Source organism: Clytia hemisphaerica, unplaced genomic scaffold, assembly GCF_902728285.1.
Source record: "Clytia hemisphaerica strain Z4C2 unplaced genomic scaffold, Clytia hemisphaerica genome assembly, whole genome shotgun sequence".
Classification (NCBI taxonomy): Eukaryota; Metazoa; Cnidaria; class Hydrozoa; order Leptothecata; family Clytiidae; genus Clytia; species Clytia hemisphaerica.
Window position 1 is genome coordinate 1,581,912 of NW_027104433.1, and position 22,581 is coordinate 1,604,492.

General features: G+C 34.1%; 1 protein-coding gene across 3 annotated transcripts in view; it reads left to right on the forward strand.

The window, feature by feature from the left end:
- Positions 1 to 17,430: 17,430 nt before the first annotated feature.
- The window catches only part of LOC136820701 (uncharacterized), a 29,216-nt gene continuing 24,065 nt past the window's right edge, over positions 17,431 to 22,581 (forward strand). For 2 of the 3 annotated variants that reach the window (XR_010848633.1, XM_067076910.1), the window contains exon 1: positions 17,431 to 17,547. Coding sequence is in view for 2 of the 3 variants with exons in the window: in XM_067076910.1 (XP_066933011.1) it covers positions 17,506 to 17,547 (42 nt within the window). In the remaining variant the exon portion in view is untranslated. Of the gene's footprint in view, positions 17,548 to 19,715; positions 20,056 to 22,581 lie in introns of those variants that run through there. The other variant, XM_067076908.1, reaches the window with a different exon arrangement.

Consider the following 22,581-nt stretch of genomic DNA (forward strand, 5'->3'; position numbering starts at 1 on the left):
TGATAAATTATGATAAGACATCCTATTTACATGAGCTAAAACTTAGAAATAGTATATAGGTTCGAATTTATTGCCCCGCAGGGGCTTTTGTTGCTTCACGTAGCGGACCTGCTCGCCAGAAAAATATTCATGTTCATGATTCAGATTCATGTTCATGTTGTTTCTTCCGTTCTTCCGATTCTGAGCGGGCCGCGCGCGGTTAAAAAATGTTCGCGCGCGATATCTCTTTTGCTGCTACTTGTATTGATTTCCTAGCTATGCACGGACAGAGAAGGTAGCTTCCCGTCTGCACTGCCTCCAGTCCACACAGCTAAACAGCTAAAAGCTTTCACAAACAACAAACAGCACACAATTTTATTTTTGCTTTGGTTAATATCTTTTTAACGTAGTTGCTCAACTGGATTTACTTGAGGGACATTGTTTGCTACTGAATGAATAACTATCAAACTACTGATATTAGATCAAACCTTATTACAATTGTCAGAATGGACGATGGACATCTTCAATGACAGTTTGTTACACACACCACAGACAGAGTGTTATGCGCTGCTCTAACGAAACCTGCTGATATTATAAAGGCATAGACAAAAGGGAAAATTGACCGTTAATTCATATTGTTTACCTATATGATGATTTCATTTTGAAGGAAATTAAATTGAAATTTTTGGTGGCCGTGGAAAGACAAAACCCAGAGTACCCTATAATTATATGGATATTGCATGCCCCGAAAGTAATTTTTCAAAGAGTAAGCATTGCGCCAAACGTGCCAAAAACTGGTACCAACATCGAGTTTCTTACAAAAGGTTTAGTGAGTGAGACATGCCAATGAAAATATACTATGACTAACATGAACTGATTCATTCTCGTGGACATTTGAGCACAGTGTTACAGCAAAAAAGAAGGTTGTGCATGGGAAGCAAGCGAGCAGAAAAATGTAAACAGAAGCGGAAAAAAAAAGCCGAAAAAACAATGGATTATGAAGTATTTGATGCTATTTTGTGAATAATTCTTTACGCCAATATTGAGCTTAAAAAGCAACTTTTGAAAATGCTGTTTATGTCACTGTGTCAGAACGGGTTACTTCGATATGTAATGTACGCCGAAGATTTTCAGCCTCATATTATGAACAGACTCGAACACTCTCTCTACTAATACCCCCACGGCACATTTGTACCGTATTGATGTTGAACGCAGGAGTATACTTTGCTCAAATCAAATCTGAACAAACTTTTTGACTTTTTAGAACCAGACGTCCAATAAAATACAAACACAAATGTTGTACCTACATGTGAAGTGAAAAGTTTTTAACCATGTTGACGGGTGGTTGCAACAGGACACGGTATCTGAAAATTCCCCTGGCACTTTTGAGAGCAACTATCAAATTCATATCTTTAGTAACCAGAAGAAATTTTATTCAAACTGAAACTTTTTGCAGAAAACGTATAAAGATTGTTAAAGTTTTTCAGATAATTGTCAGTAACCTTTGATACAAATAAATTATATCTACAGTATGCCACCAGTCAAAGTTACTTACTTTTTAAATTTCAAATCAACTGACTGAAATTATATTCAATTTCATTTTCAAATTCACCTTTTAATCTGCATTATGTATATTCTTTATGAAAGGGAAGCACTTTCAGTTTCACAGTACACATTCTTATGTTTGGGTTTTCAAAAGGGATTTTTATTAGATTTTATCTTGTGATTGAAGAAAATCAACTTTGATATCATTCTAGTTCTTATATGTTGCGAAACCTGTAATGGTTTTAATTTAAGTCACTTTGCATCAGAAAGGGTAGATTAAACATGTTTATTTTGGATTGACACTTTCGTTATGTATGGATCTTACTGAGAAAATTTTAACCGCATCGGCTCACGTGCTTCTTAACTTTAACAGCTCTAGTAACATTGAGCACTTTTTGAAGACTCATTTCACCAATTTTATAGTCTGATTATGATTCCCTTGCTCTCTCATGACTAAGTTCCTCTGGGCAATATCTGCTTCGGCGGGGATTCATAGCGACAGCTAATTGCTAGTAGTAATTGTCAAGTTTCAAAAGACAGGGCTTTTTCTTGAGTGGACTTTCAAAGGTTGAGTTCAACATGGTTTTTGAGCTAAAAATCATGGAAAGGGGATTATTCTTTTAAATTAAATAACACTAGTACCAAAATTTGCCTTTTCATGTTTGTTGGAATGATAAAAGGCCTACATCACTTTTCCCAACTTTTTGGAATGCCCCGCCCACCTCTTGTTTTCGGAGAGAGTTATATCGGATCACCCAAAGTTACCTTCATTTTTTTATTTTTCATTTTTTTATTTTTTTATCCACGGATCGCTGATAGTCACCTTTCCGGGGGTTTGTTGTTTGGAATTGATTAACTACAGTTAGGTAGGGTCAGGAATTTGGATTGACACTTTCGTTATGTATGGATCTTACTGAGAAAATTTTAACCGCATCGGCTCACGTGCTTCTTAACTTTAAACAGCTCTAGTAACATTGAGCACTTTTTATGAAGACTCATTTCACCAATTTATAGTCTGATTATGATTCCCTTGCTCTCTTCATGACTAAGTTCCTCTGGGCTAATATCTGCTATCGGCGGGGCATTCATAGCGACAGCTAATTGCTAGTAGTAATTGTCAAGTTTCAAAAGACAGGGCTTTTTCTTGAGTGGACTTTCAAAGGTTGAGTTCAACATGGTTTTTGAGCTAAAAATCATGGAAAGGGGATTATTCTTTTAAATTAAATAACACTAGTACCAAAATTTGCCTTTTCATGTTTGTTGGAATGATAAAAGGCCTACATCACTTTTCCCAACTTTTTGGAATGCCCCGCCCACCTCTTGTTTTCGGAGAGAGTTATATCGGATCACCCAAAGTTACCTTCATTTTTTTATTTTTCATTTTTTTATTTTTTTATCCACGGATCGCTGATAGTCACCTTTCCGGGGGTTTTGTTGTTTGGAATTGATTAACTAACAGTTAGGTAGGGTCAGGGTTGCTAGTAACGGCTTGTCACTGTGCCGGGTGCATACTCGGCGCCTTGGGCCCCGCAGGGTTGCTAGTAACGGCTCGAATTTCAGTCAGGTTAAAAAAGGGGTACTTTTACCCATATTATAATAACATTACCCCCGTCTTTTGCCAGTTCGGTATAATATGTTATGAATTGCATGGTTTTGCTGTGCGGTGATGGCTCGATGGATAGAGCGCTGGCTTCCGATGCTGAAGGTCTTTCTTTGGTGGTGGTTCGAATCCCACTCGGTGCGAATAATAGGTTGGTCGAAATTGATGGACAAACGATTGACAGGTATGAAAACTCAGTCCGAAACGAGAGTCTCAGAAACTCAGAAACTCAGACAGTCAGAAAAGAGAAAGACAGGATCAGAGATAAGAAAATAAAATAAAAACATGAAGGTACTTTGGGTGATCCGATGTAACTCTTTCCCTTGTTTTCCTACCATGTTCGAAATTTCGGGATGTTCCGCAAGACGGGCCACCTGGATTTACCGAGACATGAAAACAGTGTTATTGAATCGCGTCACAAAGTCTTTTGTCTTTCTTTTTGTTTTGGCGTGACGTTTTCTTTTTCTAATGTTGTACATTTTAAAAGAAAAATGTTGCAACATTCGAATCGTATTTTTAATGAGCCAATCAGATTGCAGTATTGCAGACGATTTTTCCACGCGAGCTGTTATCAATTTGTTATGCAAGGTAACTGCTACAAGGTTTGGTCAAGTAGCAGAATTATTTCATGTTGAATTCAGTTAGGTTTGATTGTGATTGGAATAGGTTGTGGAAATGGAATAACATTTTTCTTTACAAATCTTTGAAATTCGACTATTTTTAACATTGTAGTAAGCCTAGAATGCTAGAATCGGTCATTACACGTTTTTTTTTTTATTAGAACACCTAAAATTTGGCTGAGCCTGGATGTGCTTATTTTTTTAGCAATTTTCAGCATAAAATGTTCTTAAATGCGTTCTTAATTTTTCGGACTACTTTAAATAGACAACATCATGCAAAATAAAGAGCACTTAAAGTTGGTAAAATTTGGACACTATTTGACTCTCGATTTTAGAAAATCCATCCCTAAGTTTGGTTAAAACTGCTTGAAAAGAGGAAAAATTGTAGTTTCTTGTCATTTTTTTCCAATCTGAGGCTGGGCATGTTCTTACGATGTTCTTAATTTTTCGACGAATTTCAGCCTAAATGTTCTTATAAACTGGGTTCTAATAAAGAAAAAAACGTGTATTGATCCAGTGTATTGTTTTCTCGTTTTTGTTTTCATCTTTAAGGCATGGTTAGCTGGAAAAAAGTGATCTGTTCTAAGGAATAAATTTAAAACATTTTTCTACGTTGAAAATGTAAATATGTTCTTGATTATTTTAGTGCCAGAGGGTGTGAGTTTAAAATTAGCACTCTGGAAATTGGGGATCTGTTCTAAACGCCTCCTCCTCACAGACCCGGCAAGAATTTTTCAATATTTTCATATTTTTTATCATTGGGGATTTCAATTCTTTTGTTTTCAAGTCAGAAAAATCAGTAGGGGTGGAAAAATGGTAGATATTTTACAGTGAGGATTGGTTCATTTGATAATTTCAGTGGGGACAAAAATTGGCGGATAATTTTCCACTAGGGACAATATCTTGACCAATTTTTCAAGTGGGAAGGCGTGCGTCTGTGAGAAGAAGGTGTTTCTAAAAACCGAAAATCCTTCCGCTTGCTACCCTGATTTTGAGCTGTGCTTTTCACGGTTTCCGCTTGCTGCTTCTGAAGGTGTCTCTTGACCCTTGCGTAGAATTCGGATAAGGGTCAAATAAAAATTTGACGAGATTTTGATTTGTTTTTGGCTTGTTTTTGATTTATAAAAAACAAGTGTCCGCTTTGCACTTTACTCGTATCATTTTTTTGCAAGAGGAAGATACAAAGATATTTTTAATAATGATGCTTACACATCACATGAAGAGCTTACCGAACGGCACAAAGCCATCCATTATAAAGTGATTTTGATTTTATTGAGCTATGATTTTTACCTCTTTTATCGACAACCCGCGGCAGGGTTTAACCACGTAAAAGTGCAAAGGTTGCCTTTTAGATGAAAGTAAACTTGCATACCTACAGTATATCTTAGGTGGAAATCGGAAAATCGAAAATTCAAAAGGCTTGATCTTGATAAGAACAATGTTCTTAAAGATTTAGGTCATCGTAAAAATCTAGGATTCAAAAAGTTTCCACAGAGGAAACATGGGGTAATACACGTATTTTTTTTATTAGAACACCTAAAATTTGGCTGAGCCTGGATGTGCTTATTTTTTTAGCAATTTTCAGCCTAAAATGTTCTTAAATGCGTTCTTAATTTTTCAGACTACTCTAAATCGACAATATTATGCAAAATAAAGAGCACTTAAAATTGGTAAAATTTGGACAATATTTGACTCTCGATTTTAGAAAATTCATCCCTAAGTTCAGTTAAAACTGCTTGAAAAGAGGAAGAAATTGTAGTTTCTTGTCATTTTTTTCCAAACTGAGGCTGGGTATGTTCTTACGATGCTCTTAATTTTTCGACGAATTTCAGCCTCAACGTTCTTATAAACTGGGTTCTAATAAAAAAAAAAACGTGTAACATATAGAAGCTTACAGTTCACGTTCCGTTTCTTTTCTATCCACGTGCGATTAAAACCAAGATGCTTCAGTGACGTCAAAAGATTTTCTTGAAGAAAAAAACATTCGAACATTCGAATACGAACGTGGGGGTTTCCCTTTTTTCGAAAACATAGCAGATAGCGACACGCAAAAAAATTAAATAGACAATGTGGTGGAGCACTAAAATTCTTCAAACATTTGCATGAGAAGATCTAACATTCCAATTATTGCTGAGATAAAAGATGTTTTTGAAAACTTGATAATTTTTCGTAGGTTTACCGAGTTAGAGACTTTTTTGAACAGCGAATCAAGTTATCTTTAGGGTGTCATATTCAATCGGTCGACGTTTTTCCTGATTCAACGCAAATGCCTCAGAGAAGAAAATACAATCCAAATATTTATTCATGACATGTTCTTAAAGGGCGAGCGAGGTCATCTTCAGAAAACAATTTACACAATAAAAATTTCATTTTACTTATGATTTGGCCTTTGACTAAAAAATCTAAAGTGCCGGAAATTGAAGCAAAGCTTTGATAAAAAATTTCTCCCACGAAATTTTAATGAAATGTCAAGAACTTTGCGTATTTGATTGGTCGCGATCAATAATGGAGATAACAAAAAAGACAAAAACATAAGATTGACAAAGTCAACAATTACGTTATCTCCTTAATATACCGCCACTCATGCTCATTGCACGTTCGAGGCAAGATGTGGAAATGGCTGATAAGGATTTTGATAAACAATTTTTTTTAGGAAATGTCTTATTGTGCAATGTTTGGATCGAGGTATGATGGAATGTTTGCCATGTTTTGATGAAGATATGTTCCTTTTTTTTAAAGGCATTATTTATTATATTATTATGTCCCCTTGTTTTTATTATAAAGTTCGTTTCTCCTATAAATATTAAATAAGATTCAGGAACACTAAAATGAATTATGCATGACACTTTTGAAAAGAGATTGAAGTATTTTTCGACCTGTTTGCCACTTTTTGTTGAGGCTTGTTTTTGCCTTTTGTTGATGATTTTATCAGTGCAATTTTGAAATTTCACTCCTCTTTGCTCTTCTGATGCAATTTTTTTGTATATCATAGCTAGAAAAAGCAAAATAAGGTCGGTCCTGTGGTTGGTAAATAATACTTAGTTGGTGAAAACGTACTGGCTTATCCACTGACTTGCATTACTGGCTGTATATATTAGTTCTATTAATTGTGTATTGATAGCGGTCTTTTGCTTTGATAATCAGCAGTCATAATGTGATTCGGCTGTTTCACTCTTGTTATTCTGGTCTTGATGAGAAAAGTGGGAGTGTCATAATACCAACCATGATATCACAGTCGAGGATTATGCTCTAAATAAGAGAACGTCTCCTTTTTACCAGACGTCCGCGCTCGATAGGATCGATCATCGGAACGGCTCGGTGACGGATCGGTATGTGATTGATGGATTACTTAACGATCCGGATAGGAGATCGATGGAAGATTCAGCCATTAAAAAGTCTTGAGTATCGATCCTTCAGTCAGGCGCATCCTGGCAAATAGACCTTTTTTCAAAGAGGACGTCCTGTTGAATAATTATGTAGTCCAGCCATAAAAACAATGATAGAGCCATGCATAATTACTGTATCATGCATATTGTAATAATTATTATGCATGGTTTTATCATTGTTTTTCTGCTGGACTACATAATTATTCAACAGGGTGGCCTCTTTGAAAAAAGGTCTATGAACGGGGTATTTTTCACTTGCGATTGGTGGCAAATGCAAGGGGTTGAAAACAAAAGTGATGTAATACCGTGAGAGGTCCTAAATCCGACACCACTGCCTAAATCCGTTGGGGTCTTTCAAAGATACAAACTAAAATAAAAACAAACCTTTCGCTGTGACGCAACGAAGATACCAAAGTGTCAACTAAACTAAGAGATTTGATACACTGAACCAATTGAACCAAATAACAATAATTGCTTCTTATAACAAAACATATTTTTTTATTGCAATGTGCACAACGTCATAAATGACAACAGTAGTAACAGCATCATAAAAAGTAATGAAATGTTTTGATTTTCCAAAGCACACGAAAATATAAAAGAGGTCTGTGCACGAGCGTGCTCATTTTGAAACGTTACGTAATCAAGCCTGGTTTTTATTACTTTACACTGGCACTTGGCTTGATTGCGGGCCTTCCGTAAATAAACATCCGGACTTATGGGTGGTAAAGAGGGCGTTGATATTTGCCGCCTCATTGATTCGATGTTTGTTATTCAAATTAAGTGCTACCGCATCCGCCCTTTTTTCAACTTTGCGCCATTTTTGCAATTTAGTCTGTTTGTTTCTTGATGGAAACCAGCCCAAGTTGTTTCGTATTTTCCCCGCACAAGTCACTTTATTACAAAACTGTTATCGTTTTAAACATGAGCAACTGATCCAGAATAAAAGGTAATTATTTTTACAACACACACTTTTTAATTACATTAATTGACATTGCAGCTATCTTGTTAGATGTTTTGTTTCGAGAGTTCTAGCAATAGTTTATCGTTCAACTTGGAGAGGGAATGTTTGTAAACATAGAATTTTTTTTCATAACAGTTATTTGGGGGGTCGGAATTAGGCAGTGGTGTCGGCTTTAGGACCTCTCACGGTAGCACTAAATACCCAACGCAATTGAACCGGGTTGGAAATATTTTGCTTCAATTTGAAGAACTGCATAGATGAATTTTTTTTTCCATGGGTCAATTTTGTCTTTGAAGATTGAAGAAACTTTTAACGAAAAAATAAAGTTCCCGGTTTTCTTCCTTTTTTCCCGTTTTCAGTTTGAAGTTCATTTTTATTCATTTTCACGCTTTTAGCCTGAGACGTCCTATCTCATTTGCACTGGGTGACGAATACCCCATGCAAATGCTCACCCCGTTCATTTGCCAGGATGCGCCTGACTGTCCTTCGTTGATCCATTATCGAGCTAGTATTTCAATCGAGTATACCGATTCGTCATCAATCGTTAATCGATTCGTCATCAATCGTTAATCGATTTGTCATCGATCGTTAATCGATTTGTTATCGATCGTAAATCGAGTATGAGTCGATAGGGTCGATAAAATCGATAAAAGATCGATGATAGATCGATAAATAATCGATAAATAATCATAAGCTTAAAAAAATCTTGAGTATCGATCCTCTATCGATCTCCTATCCGGATCGTTAAGTAATCCATCAATCACATATCGATCCGTCAATGAGCTGTTCCGATGATCGATCCTATCGAGCGCGGACGTCTGGTTTTTAAGAGAATATCTTACCCTAGTTAAGCAAATTTTCTTTTTCCCCTGATTTCTGCAGATTCTATCATTTTGCACAATTTTTAAACTTAATAGATCGACTCAGCTCGTATTTTCCCCTCGTCTGGCAAAATTTGAATGAATCTGGCCTTTGCATTCGTTAGCTAAGAAGGTTAGGATTTATCAAAATAAAGGCCGGTTTACACGATAGAATTTTCATAATAAATATAATGTAGACTGGCCAGTAATAGACGTGCGTACTAGCAGAAATGAAAGCTATTTGTAGTATTTTGAAGATTTCAAAATAATGCAAAGGTCAATTTTTTTAGTTTCAGGGTCATTAGAACCACAAAAAGGTGAGCTATCACATGGTCTAAATTTTATGTTACGCAAACGATCAGTCTTCGCATAAATTTGTGTTATTTACAGGATTCTCTTAGTGTGGAGATACTTCTCTTAAATTGGAGAGTGGAAATCTCCTAAATAAGTATACTCTTGTTAGGGTATTCTCTTATTTAGAGCATAATCCTCGACTGTATCATGAGTTAGTTAGACTAATCTCAAAATCCCTCCTCTAATTCTGAGAAATAATACTGTAATTTGGACTAATGTTGACATCCCTCATCTAATTCCTATACCCTTTTGTAGAGCTGAAAAAGAATAGAACGGTCAAAACTATTTTTTTGCTTAGTGATCAGAGTTGAAAAATTCTGTTTAAATCAGTGATTCCAACTTTCATATTATTTTTGTCTCTAAGGCAAGACCAATTTAATTTGTTGTTCTACGGGCAGATCGTTGACAAAATATGAGTCGGTCGGTCGGTAAAATAAAAATAAAATTTTCATTAATCAAGGAAGGAAATTAGGCTTAAGTAATATTTTCAAATAATTTTGGTTAGAAATTCATCATTCATCTTTGATGGAGTTTGTAATAAAATAGAATTCATGATTCCAGATTCGTTTAGACTTTTTTAAGTGTAAATTTTTTAAATGACTAGTATTAGAAATTTGTGGCATTGGAAATTCAATACTATTTTTTCATTTGCAGCAAATACTGGGTTGGACACACCCGTAGAACAACAAATTAAATTGGTCTCGCCTAAAGACAGAAAGAAATGTGTCTGAATTAGATGAGGGATGTCGATATTAGACTGAGTAATAAAAGGTGCTGTGGTATAGTGGTCATTGACCTTGGTCGATGCACATTTATGTATGTGTATTTAGCCAATTAGATTGCTCATATTTTTCATGTTGATGATAAGTTACTGTATCAAAGTCAGAATTGCTGAAACAATAATTGTTTGCTTAGCCCTCGGAGAAGAAAAAATCTTTTTTCAATCATATAGTTACTTTGATATAATTCCTATTTCTAAAGAAGGATGATGGAATAGTTTGTTTGGGAAAACACAACAGTCTATTGTATAACTTACTCCACACTTCATTAGATGCAAGTAGTAAAATAAGCGAGAAATTAGATATTACCTATAAATAAGTTTTGTTCAAAATGGCACACTAACATTCTCCCCAAATAGTTCACAATAACGCTGCAAATTTTCCCGCGTAATGTAAAATGGTAATTCTTATTATCTGATGAAGCCTGATTCTCAAAAAATATTTTTTTTGGGCAAATTTGTTCCAAAAAGTCCCTAAAAATTGGGTTTTGTGTGAAATTGCTTTATTACGTTTTTCTGATTTTATGCATAAAGATAGAGGGCAAGGTTCTCTAAAAAGTGGCTCAAGCAGTTTTTATTGGAAATTTTTTTGGGCATAAAAATAAAAATCAGATTTTCTTATTTTGAGGAAATTCCCTTGTTTCATTTTTAGGAAAAAACAGCATTTCTCGTGATTGGATTGATATTTTCTTCTGATTTTTTGCTCAGTGATGTAAAATGTTAATGTTTGAAATCTGATGGAGCCCAATTTTCAAACAATAATTTTTTATTATTTTATCTTTAAAGAGATGGAGTTATCTTTACAGGAAAGAAAGGATTGTTTTGTTTGTGCTCAACGCTTAGCATGGTTTAAAAATATTTTCTATGGGGCTCCTTAGCTCTAAAACATCGGAAAGTCAGCGTGAAATAAGTTTCATCATGTTTTCAAGCTTACGCATCTCTCTATACTATGCTGTTATTATTTTTATTTTTGTGTGAACATTTTCAGTTTCATTCAGCATGCTTCCGGCTACATACATCTAGTAGGTCCATTCAGCATGTTGCTTGTTTTTCACATTTTAGCATGAAGTTTTGAGTTACTTAGTTCAAAGCAACTTTAAACAAATTGTTTTTTTGTTCAAAGTAAGGCAAATTTAAAGTCCATGGAATACTTCAAAATCAACATTTTTCATAGTTCAGACCCCTAAATCGTTACAAATTGACCTGAGGACAAAAAAAAGTCTTGTTTCCAGAAATTTACTGGGTGAACCTTTTTGGACCTACCCCGGTGGGGTAGAGGTCCTATAAATTAACCGATGTTCGTCCGTTCGTCCGTCTGTTACGAGCTTTTCTCAGGATTAGTTTTTTTGGATTTTTGGCACAATGATGCAAAATGGCAATGCCCAAAATGTGACGGAGCCCGATTTTTGAGAAAAAATTTATTTGGGCAAATTTGGGCCAAAAACTACCTAAAAATAGGGTTTTTTGGACTTTGTGCAAAATCCTGTCATTGCTTTTTTCTGATTTTTTGTACAAAGATGGAGGGCAAGATTCTCTAAAGAATGGCTGAAGTGGTTTTTCCCGGAAAATTCTTATTCGCCTTAAAAAACGGATTTTTGTATTTTGGGGAAATTCCCTTTAACCAAATAAGAAAATATAGCTTTTCTCAATGTTAACTCATTATTTTTTCTGATTTTTTGCAAAATGTGCCTAAAATGTGATGGAGCCAGATTTTCGAAAAACATTTTTTTCCGGCCGAAAATGCCGGAAATCGCCGTTTTTCTGGATTTTCATTGGATTTTTTTCTTATAATTGGTTGTTTTTTCATTCAAAAACATTATTAACAGCAATGCCCACCATCAAGCATGTTTCAATTTTCAAAAAAATTGATTTTTGAAGCCGGAACTATTAATCGCTGGAACAATGAAATTTTGCGCACTGATGAAAGATGAACCGGAACTTTCTATTTTTATTTTCCCTACTCCCCTTCCCTCTTCCCCCATCAACAATCAATAATAAAATTTAATTTGTTATGCATTTTCGCAAAACGCTATATCATCTGACTGATTTTTTTCATTTTTCTTCTTATTGCCTTATTATCTAGCTTTCATCATCAGGTAGGTACATTCAGCATGTTGCTTGTCTTAAACATTTTTACCCAAATTTTTTTTGAGAAAGAAATTCATTGATTTAACTTCTTTGTGATCCAGGGTTTGAACTATAGCTTTCGCACTTTGCAAAATGTGAAGTGAATTTTAGATTTAGCGACCTAAAAAGATTTCCCAACTCAAAAATGAAAAGTTGAAAAATTACAAGAAAACACTTTTTGCTACTTCATTTGTTTGTCTATTGCTTTATAAACTCGCTACTTTGTAACTTTCTTCACTCGTTTATCTGTTGCTTCATCAACTCACTACCTTGCAATTTTATTCATTCGTTTATCTACCTTAAAGGAACTTTTTTTGGTAAGAACTTATTTTGGTAGGCCAGAAATTTTTTTAATTTTGGCGAGAACTTATTTTGGCGAATTAACAATTTTTTTAATTTTGGCAAGAACTTATTTTGGCAGATGACAGTGTAAATCTGTTCTATTTTGCCTTATTTGAAGCTTTTTTTGTGAACTCAAGAAGTTATTTAGGCAAAATACCAAAAAATTTAATTTTGGCGAGAACTTAATTTGGTGAATGACCTAAAAAGTTAATTTTGGTGAGAACTAAACTTGGCGAATTTTGAGTTCGCTCGCCAATTTCGGCAAAATAAGTTCTCGCCAAAATAAGTTCTCGCCAAAATAAGTTCCCTTAAGGTATTGCTTTCTACCAATTCTCTTTACTTTGCTTTGTCAACAATCTCTTATTTTGCTTTTCTAGAGAAATGCATTGAAGATACTTTCACATTTTCTTCCAAACAACATTGCGAAATATTTACTTCACTTCGCTCGGAAGATTAGCGAAGCTCTTAAAATCTATAATTCAAACCCTGTGTTTTCGATGCAGTACAGCGCAGTAACGTGTGATGAAATTATAAAAGCTGCTTGTATTAGACTTTTTGGAAGAAAGTGTGGTCTATCAGAATTGAGTATTTCCTGTCTAAAAATAATAGATAATAAATAAGCTGGGAATTTTCATAGATTTCTTTTTAACTAAAACCACAAGTAGTTTTTCTTCACTTAGATAGAAAATCAAACAGGGCTTTGAGTAGAAATAAAGTACACTCCTGCGTGGGGTTCAGGAGAGGCACTCACTGGCAAGGAGTTTAACATCCCCTAATTTTCTTCTACAATTAAGGCAAGCAAAAAATGCCCTGTACCTTTATCTCGTATAGCGTTTTTAAGGCATCGAATCATGGAAGGTTTTTGGACCTACCTTGGAGGTCCTATAAATTAACCCATGTTCCTCCGTCCGTCCGTCTGTTACCAGCTTTTCTCAGGATTGGCTCATTAGTTTTTTCTGATTTTTGGCACAATGATGCAAAATGGCAATGCCCAAAATGTGACAGAGCCCATTTTCGGAGAAAAAAAAATTGTCCGGCCGAAAATGCCGGATATATCCCGGAAAAACTGTTTTTTTGGCACTTTCTCGAGATTTTATCATTAGTTTTTTCTGATTTTTTTATCAAAGATGCGTATTAACAATGCCCAAAACATGGTCGAGTCCGATTTTTGAGAAAAAATTTTTTCCGACCAAAAATGCCGGAAATATGCCGGAAATCGCCGTTTTTCTGGATTTTCATTGGGCTTTTTCCTTATAATTGGTTGTTTTTTCATTTAAAAACATTATTAATAGCAATGCCCACCATCAAGCATGTTTCAATTTTAAATAAAATTGATTTTTGAAGCCGGAACTATTCAAAAATCGCCGGAACAACCTATTTTCGCCGGAAAGACAGTATTTCTTGAATTTCTCGAGCTGTACTTTATATTTTTTAATGAAATTTTGCACACTGATTCAAAATGACAATACCTAAAATGTGACGGAGCCCGATTTTCGAAAAACATTTTTTTCCGGCCGAAAATGCCGGAAATATGCCGGAAAAACCGGTTTTGACATTTTCTCAAATTTTCATCCTTATTTTTCTCTGATTTTTTGCAGAATGATGCGTATTCGCAATGCTAAAAAAATGACCGAGCCGGAAATTTCCGTTTTTGCAGATTTTCGTTGGATTTTTTCGTTTTATGTCTTTGTTTTTTTCAATCAAAAACATTATTTATAAGAATGTCCACGATTAAGCATGGTTCAATTTTCAATAAAACTGATTTTGGTACAGGAACTTTCTAAAAATCGCCAGAACAGCCGAGAATCGCTGGATTTCATTATTAATTTCTCGAGTTGTTCTTGTTCTTTATTTTTTTATATTTTGACCAGTTATGTCCTATGTGTTTCATTGTTTCAATGTTCATTGATTAGTTTGATAACCAGGTAGGTCCATAAAAGTATCACTTGTTTTGAATTATTTCAAGGAAAATTTTTACACCTTCAAATTACCATTCCTGAAAATGTTATTTTGAGCTGAAAAAATAGATATCAATAATTTAGAGGCTTTTTCTAGCAAAACTTTGAGAGAGTGCCCAATTTTTCTAAAAATGCCACAAGCAGAACATATGAAACCATATGTTTTTTTCAAAAGTTACATTAAAAACTGCATCTGAAAAGCCCTGTCAAGCTGGAAAACCCTGAATTTTTGAAAATTTTAGATATTTCAATTTTCCTGATTTTGTACCTAAAATTCTTTAAAAAGTTATGGCCTAATTTGTGTCTGATCCCTGATTTCTGCCCACTATGAATTCCTGAGCACTAAACATTAGTGTTACAGTCTGTCCAGTGTCATATGATGTTGTGATACTTTAATTGAATTAACTTTCACAAGATTAAATTTCGCGATTTCGCAAATTATTGCCATTCTCATGAAATTTAAACTCGCGAAAACGTGTGAGATTCCTGACGCGCGAAATTAAATCCACCACAAAATTTTTAAAGTTGCATTTTCGGCGAAGAAACCAGTCCGAGGTCTCCATTTGTGGCAAAAAATGGCTATTTTTTAGTTGTTTTCAGGTTTATTCGCGAATTTGAATCCATGCAAAAAATTCTAAAACTCTGACTTGCAAAATTAAATCCATAAAATTTTGCAATTTTTTTTGCTTGCAAAATTTAATTTTGTAAAATTGAATCCAATTAGCTTTTCGGTAAAAGTGATAGCTGTATGAAAAATTTATTTTGAGGCCATAAATAGGGCTACATTATAAACATGTAACTATTATACGTCGTAAATCATGAAATTTATCCATAGGCCTTTAAGGTATGTGTTCACCTTTCTTGACACATTCTCTTCAATTAATCATATCTTTAGAACAACAAATTTTTATATATCAAAAGTATATATTTTCTGAAAGCCAATAATATTCTCTTTCAAATGATAAAAGTTTCAGCTGAATTTAAAAAACTGGGCAGGATATAATTATAATAAATATATATAAATCTTAAGAATTTTAACCTTACTTACTTCAAAGAACTTAAAGTCACCCATAGCTTTTGAATTTGAATAAATATTTTCGATTTTCCAATAGATTGAACTAAAAAAGTGTCTAGGGATTTTTTTTGGGATTGACTTTAACTCTTTAAATCCTAAATTCTGTAAAAATATCGATAAAAAAATAAATTTGAATGTGATTTTTTCAGTTATCTGTAAATTGAGGAAAAACAACTCGGTTAGAAATAAAATCCTAAGACACTTTTTAAGTTTGATCTTTTGGGAATCTCATATAAAAGAATGAAGTCAATATCTAAATGCTATGGGTGACTTTAACTTCGTTAAAAGTAGTATGGTGTGGTAAAATTTTGTTTTTTTCTACATCAATTTGAAATTTTTAACGAGATGATTGCTGTTTATTTGAGTAATCAGTGAAATGTGTCAAAAATATTACTATTCAATAGAGGTGAGAATAAACATCAGCTGAATTCTCTCTTTTGTCTTTGATGTTTCTGAAAGAGACAATTATTTGAGTAAATAATCCATCATAAGACAAACTTTGTTTTGAAATTTAAATGGTTATAATAACTCTGGATCAAAAAAAGATTTTAAGATTGCGATTTTACCAAAATGAAATCCAGTAACTTTTCTTCCACTTTGACTGAAAAAAGAAATTTGACAAAAAATCGGAAAAAAGGTGTACACATACCTTAAAGGCCCTTAACTCTTCTTATTCATCCAGCCTGTATACTTTGATACATTGCTCTTGATGGAAAAGAGATATTGTTTGAGGTAATACTTCTTTGAAAGTATAATTTTCGAGCCACAAATCTTGAACTTTTCTTACTCCTTAAACATTGAAATGTGCAAATATGTATTCAAAATTTTTACCTTTTTCTAATGAATCAAAAGTTACAGCCCTCCAAAGTTTGCTAAGTTTGGTAAAAAGAGGGCGAAATCGAACAAACTTTTTCAGCAGTACCCTAATAGTACCATTTAGTTGACTTGAAATTTATAGCACGCCACCACCCCTCATAGCAGCAAGGAGGGTGGGATCGTTTAAGAAGGGGGGGGGGCTCACAAATATTGTAGATTATTTTCAAGCACAGTTATGAAATTTGGTTTGCATGAAATGAAGTTCTTTATTTTCACTAAAAAGTGGTATTATATTTGCCAGACTTGCTTTTTCTTTACTGTTTCCCTTCCCTTTTTACCATAAAAAATTTAGCCCAAAACCCTTGGGGGATAGGCATTTTTAAAGGTTGGGGGGATGCCAAGAAGGGGGGGATCATTTAAGAAGGGAGGATCAGACCCCTTTCCGCACTATGAGCAGTTAGTACCCTAAAAGTACCATTTTATTGAGTTGAAATTACACTACCCTTATACTGGAAACCTGTTCTGCGGGGAGTTTCCAGAGATTTTACCATTAAGTGGATTACTTGCTTAAGTGGACCACTTTCGTGTGAATAGTTCAAGTATTCACGTGTTCTTTCTTAAAATTGATTTTAAAAAATTGGGATTTTTGAAAAAAAAACAAAAAGTGAAACAGAGGATTTAGCGAACGCATTGATTCATTTAAAAGATAACAGAAACAGACAATCAAAGCCAACGGTCTTTTTTTCTGTGTTTTCTTGTTCGCTTAACCAAGAATGCACTATTTGAATTTTTGGTTTACTGTAGTACACCGTAATTATAGCCCAGCACTTTGTTTTTATTTTTATTATTAAAAGGGTGTACATACCAGGCACACTAGGGCCTCTAAACCGGTCTATCTACATAATAATTACAAAAGTGATCTTGAATCGTAACGTAACGGGAGCTGGTTCCACGCCGGTATGCACCTGTAATAAAATGACTTTGTTTGCACACCCCTTAAATCCAGCACTTTGTGTTTTGTCATTTCAGATACTTAGTACCAATAATAAACAATATAAACAATGGAGATGACGGGTATTGCAAGCAGGTGACAACAAAGAAGTCATGATGATATCAGAGTTGAAGAACCTTAAGCCAATCAAAGAGGTAATTTTTCTTCCTTGTTCTGGCTATTCTTGGATACAATTTTGAAAAATCGATTACTGAATAAGTAAGCTTACAATAACTTTTTAAGACCATTTAACCCTGAAAATCACAAAAAAGGAACATCAAAAGCCAAAATTTACTGGTTAATAAAATGAAACGTATAAAACCAATTTGTTTGGGAACACTGTTTGATTTCTTTTTTTTATTGCTTCAAATTGCAATGTAGTTTTCAGCTGGTTCATTTAGAAATCGGAAAACAGCTAGCAGTAAAAAAAGCTTGATTTATAGGGGTATTCTAAAACGACCCTGAACCTCTTTTCTCCATTGTATCCTCAATCCACCTGATTGATAGACATGGTAGATAAGATTTGGAAAACATTGGTGCTGTCACCAGTTTACCAAGGCCAAATAATGTTTGAAACAAGGGATAGTTCAGTATCTTTATTATGGTTTATTGTGTCGTAACGTGTTATAAAGGGCCAGTACAGGTTATTTAAGTATTATCATCTGTTTATTTAATATTAAAACATAATAAACAACAACATGAAATTTGTTTGTCCTAACCAATCAATGGCTTTAAAAATAGCTTTTACTTCTTTAAATCTAGTTCCAATTCATTAAAAGCGATATGATAATCAAAATGTAATATGAATTTTTTTCTTTGTCAGTCTCTTTTGCATCAGTGATGACGTCACACTTACAGTACAGTCTGTTACTAAGGTAGCTGCGCGATCATCGTTATAAAAACGTCATTACCAATATTCTCATAATCTGTTTGCTTGAAACTCAACAAAGCAAAACGTTTTTTATATAAGAAAAGCTGCCTTTCTAATTCAGATTTATTTGCGTCGGCAAAAAATTCTGGGTTCTATAGTACAGTAAGGACTTTTACGTCGGCAAAAGCCAAATTTACGTCGGCATTTGCGTCGGCAATGGCTAAATCTTTTCCAAACATAAGAAGATTTTTATGATATCTAAAGTTATTATTATCATAAATCCTAACCACTCATCCCTCCTAACATAAAAGGCTTCATTAACTAACAAACTTGGAGGTTTAGAAAATTCAATAGCGTTTTCTTTATGTGTCCAGGGCATGGTACACATCACATTTATTTATTTATCACTATTTGCTTAAAGATTTTTTGATGTTATTTATTATAAACATGTTAACAAGTGGGGATTAAAATGCCGATATGAAGTGCCTGAATGACGTCATCGGTTTGAATTTAAGATGGTGCTTCTATCTCAAAGATGGGAATGTGGTTTCGAGGCTTTGTTTTAAGTTTACTCGTTACAGTATTTGGATTAAAAGTCAGTTCTGGTTTCAATTTTCAACAGAAAAATTGAGTTTTTCTTAAAATAACAACTAGTCTTGCTAAGTTTTGAAGTTATCTTTGTTTCTTATAAAAAATTCGACTTTTTAATGGGCAAACATTGAAAATCTTATATTGATTTAGAAAAGTGTAAATTCTATTTTAGTTTGAATGTCCTTTACGTTCAAACGTGATTAGCCCTTTTCAATAGGGGGATCAAAAAGTGTCATAAAAGTGGTATTAATTGGTATTAATTTGCCTTGTTAAGAAGCTTATTTTTAAAAAATGCCTATTTTTCACAAAAAGATCCTTCAGATAAAAGGCTTAGGAATCTATAAGTGAATTAGGTTTTCAACGCCTGTCTGGCTATTTTCTCAGGCATATTTTAAATGATTTCGGTTGTATTTGGTTGGAATTTAGGTCAAATTCCTACAATTTATCTAGTTCCAAAAGTACTTATAACTGCTTATAACGTCAAGAAACTAGTGTAATTTGACCCATCCAATAAAACTAGACTAATCTAACTAGTTTGTGTTCTTACGTACGTCTCCTTGGTTTTAGTAGAAAGCATCATTGATCAAACGCATTAAACTAATTACAGCTTTTTCATTGTAATACACCACAATGAGAGATGAATAAAAGGGTCATTACTTTTGATGATGTATGTAATGGGAGAGCGAGTTCTAATACGGTCTTTATTTAAAGAGGTATTTTTTGATATAGTGACGTCACGGTCTCATGCTGGCACCAGACACTTGACATCAAAGAGATTTTGGGTTGCAATCAGTTTATATAGGCCTAGAAGCAGTAAGTAGAAGTAGAAATGTTTTGAAGAGGATCTCTCTCAGTGATTTCTCTCGTACATCTACAGGAAATTATCCAAGAATAATATATGTGACTTACTGGGATTTTGACAGTTTGATTGTTTTATTTGGAATTACTGTTAGTGACAGGAGGAATCAAACTCCCTGGGGTTTTTCTCTCATGCTGGATAATTGAGATTCAAGATTCATTACCTGGCTAGTTAACTCTGAGATTGATTTTCTAGTTTTACAAGGTGAAATCATTATTGACTGGTTGTAGTCTCAGAGAAAGAAAACTGGTCAGAGATTCTTGCCTTACTTTAAAAATACATATGCTGTCAAAAAGGAAAGCAACCATCGTTTCTTATCTGTTGGAATTGCTGATGGAAGAGGTAAACCCTTAGTCTTACTTTACAGCTACTGTATATTTGTCAGATTCAAATTGCTTTTTCGAAGATTATTCAATTCATATGAGTATACGAGTATCATATTACATCCTCCTTTTATTGGAATCTTTTTCTAAGTCTTCGTAATTTTAATTCCCAATTCCATATTATTTGCTTATACTTTTTTTATAAGAACGTCCAAAATCTCCGAATGCTTCTTAACTTTAACTCTTAATTTTAAGCTTTTCTTAAATTGTTCTTATCTTCACCATTTTAGCGAGTATTTTCGTCTAAATTTCTACGAAAAAGCCTTAAAATATTTAGATGCTTATATGTTCTTATATAATTTGTTCTTATGTAAAAAACGTGTAGCCATATTGAGGCCCGAAGGGGTAAAACCATAAGACATTTCCCTGTTTCTCTTTCAGCTTCAATTTTTACATCATGTTACACCTCTTATTTGGTTATTTCTCCTTCTATATAAAAGGTTGAATTTTTTCCAAGAAGAAAGCTGGGTAACGTTACCCAAGTCTAGCAGAGAGACTTATCTTCATTTGGAATGGCTTTTTAAATAGGTCCAAAAGTCTCGCCACAACCTTTGATATCCAAGTGCTTTAGAAACCAATTAATCATAATAAAACCATCTATATTACATTACTTTAACTCCCTTAGATATCACTGCAAGCCAGGTCCGACTGAGACAAACCAACCCCTCTAAGTTCTATATTAATCCTATAAAAATGAAGAAGAAAAAAAACTTAGCCCATTCATTCTTCAATAGTAGAAGTTGTTCACTTTTGTTCTTCCATCTTTATTCCCTAAACCTTTCAACACATACCCCATGTCGACCTGTTTTTAGCTTATAATCGTGTAAAACGCTTATTAAAAGACCCCTCTTTCATTAATTTATTATTCGTTATAATTTTTCTAGTTCTCGGTGGCCTAAAATCCCCGGTTCTTTCTCGGTTCATTCGATATAAGAAAACTCGAGTTAAAGTTTTAGTGTAATCCCAACAAGCTTTGAAACCCATCCCATACCCATATAGATACGGTAGCTTGCGTGAAATACAAAATTCATTACGGATAAATTCATTATTAAACAGTATAATATATGAAGCGGAAATTCAAACACTTTCGGCATTTTCCTTCAAACACTCTACGTGAACGATGTAAACAAGTGTGCCAAAATATTTCCGTTGTACCAGTAGGGGCACTCCTGTATTACAGAAACCGTTTCACTAACTCTTATGATCGAAACACGACGTATTACTGCGCAGATGTATTCTTATTATTTTTTTTTTCGCGCTCACTGATAGAAGAAAAAAATTGTTTTCTTAGTCTTGCTGAGTCTGTTGTAATAACGAATTTGTATGGGGTCCTGTGACGTCACACTTTCGGACCAAAACGACTGATTATTATCTCACGTAAATGAACAGCCGAGAAATATTCGTTATACGAGTTGTTCCTAAAACGAGAATCGTCGGCTCCTTCTCATTTTCGAGTATGTCGGTGAAAAAAGGTGGTGCGAGTTTTCTCTTTTTTTGACATTTATGTTAAAACGAGTGTGTGATTCAGGCGATAGTGTCAAACAACTTATCACTGTTATTTGAACCTTTTTATTTAATTATTTGGATTTTTCTGTCTCTCAATTTACGACTTCTGGGTTTGTTTCTCGAAGTTTGAGGTTCGAATTATCTTTATCGAAAGTCAAGATCATAGAATTGTGCTAAGATTGATTGGTTATAACTTGGTTTACTTCTATGATTGTGGACCTGATAGAGTTTAAAATCTATCGGCGAGAGTGTTGACTTCCATATAAGGGACACATGGATAAAAATGAACTTTTCTCCGAGCATGGAGTGAAACAGTTTAGTTCCCTTTTAATTGTATTTTCCTCGTAGAGGAGAACAAGGATATATCTATCTTTACTTGTAGGGTCTGATTTTTTGTAGAGACCTGTGTACGTGAAAGGGCTCTGATTCTTACAGTGTACCTTCTCACCCTTTTTTACCAGGGAGGAATTGAACATTTTAGTTGAAAGTGAATTGATATGTTTGCAGGATGAAAGCTGATTAGTAGTTTTTCAGTCTGTTGTGTAGACTACACCCACCAGACTACAGAGTATGACTTTATCATATTTAGTCTCATAGATCAATTTGTACCAGAAAGGTCTGACTTTTTTAACAAGGTGTTATTAACTCCAATTTGACAAATAAGATGTCGGCATCTGATGATGACGCATGCCTCATGATTGCTTAATCTAATATGACAACGGACACATTCGAAATCTGAGGATTCCAAATAATTGATTGAATCATAACCAGGAAACGCCAAGAAAATTTTTTTCATTGCTCTATTCTTTTCTATAAATAAGAACGTCTTAAGGCTTCTTGGTGTGTTTGGCACTGCATGACAAGGCACAGAATTGTATTAAGTTGGTTAATTAATTATAGTTTGTCTTTTGGTAGAGAGCTTTATCCACAGTTCTAACTGTGATCCTTTTTAAAAACAATTGCAAAGTATGTTCAATTG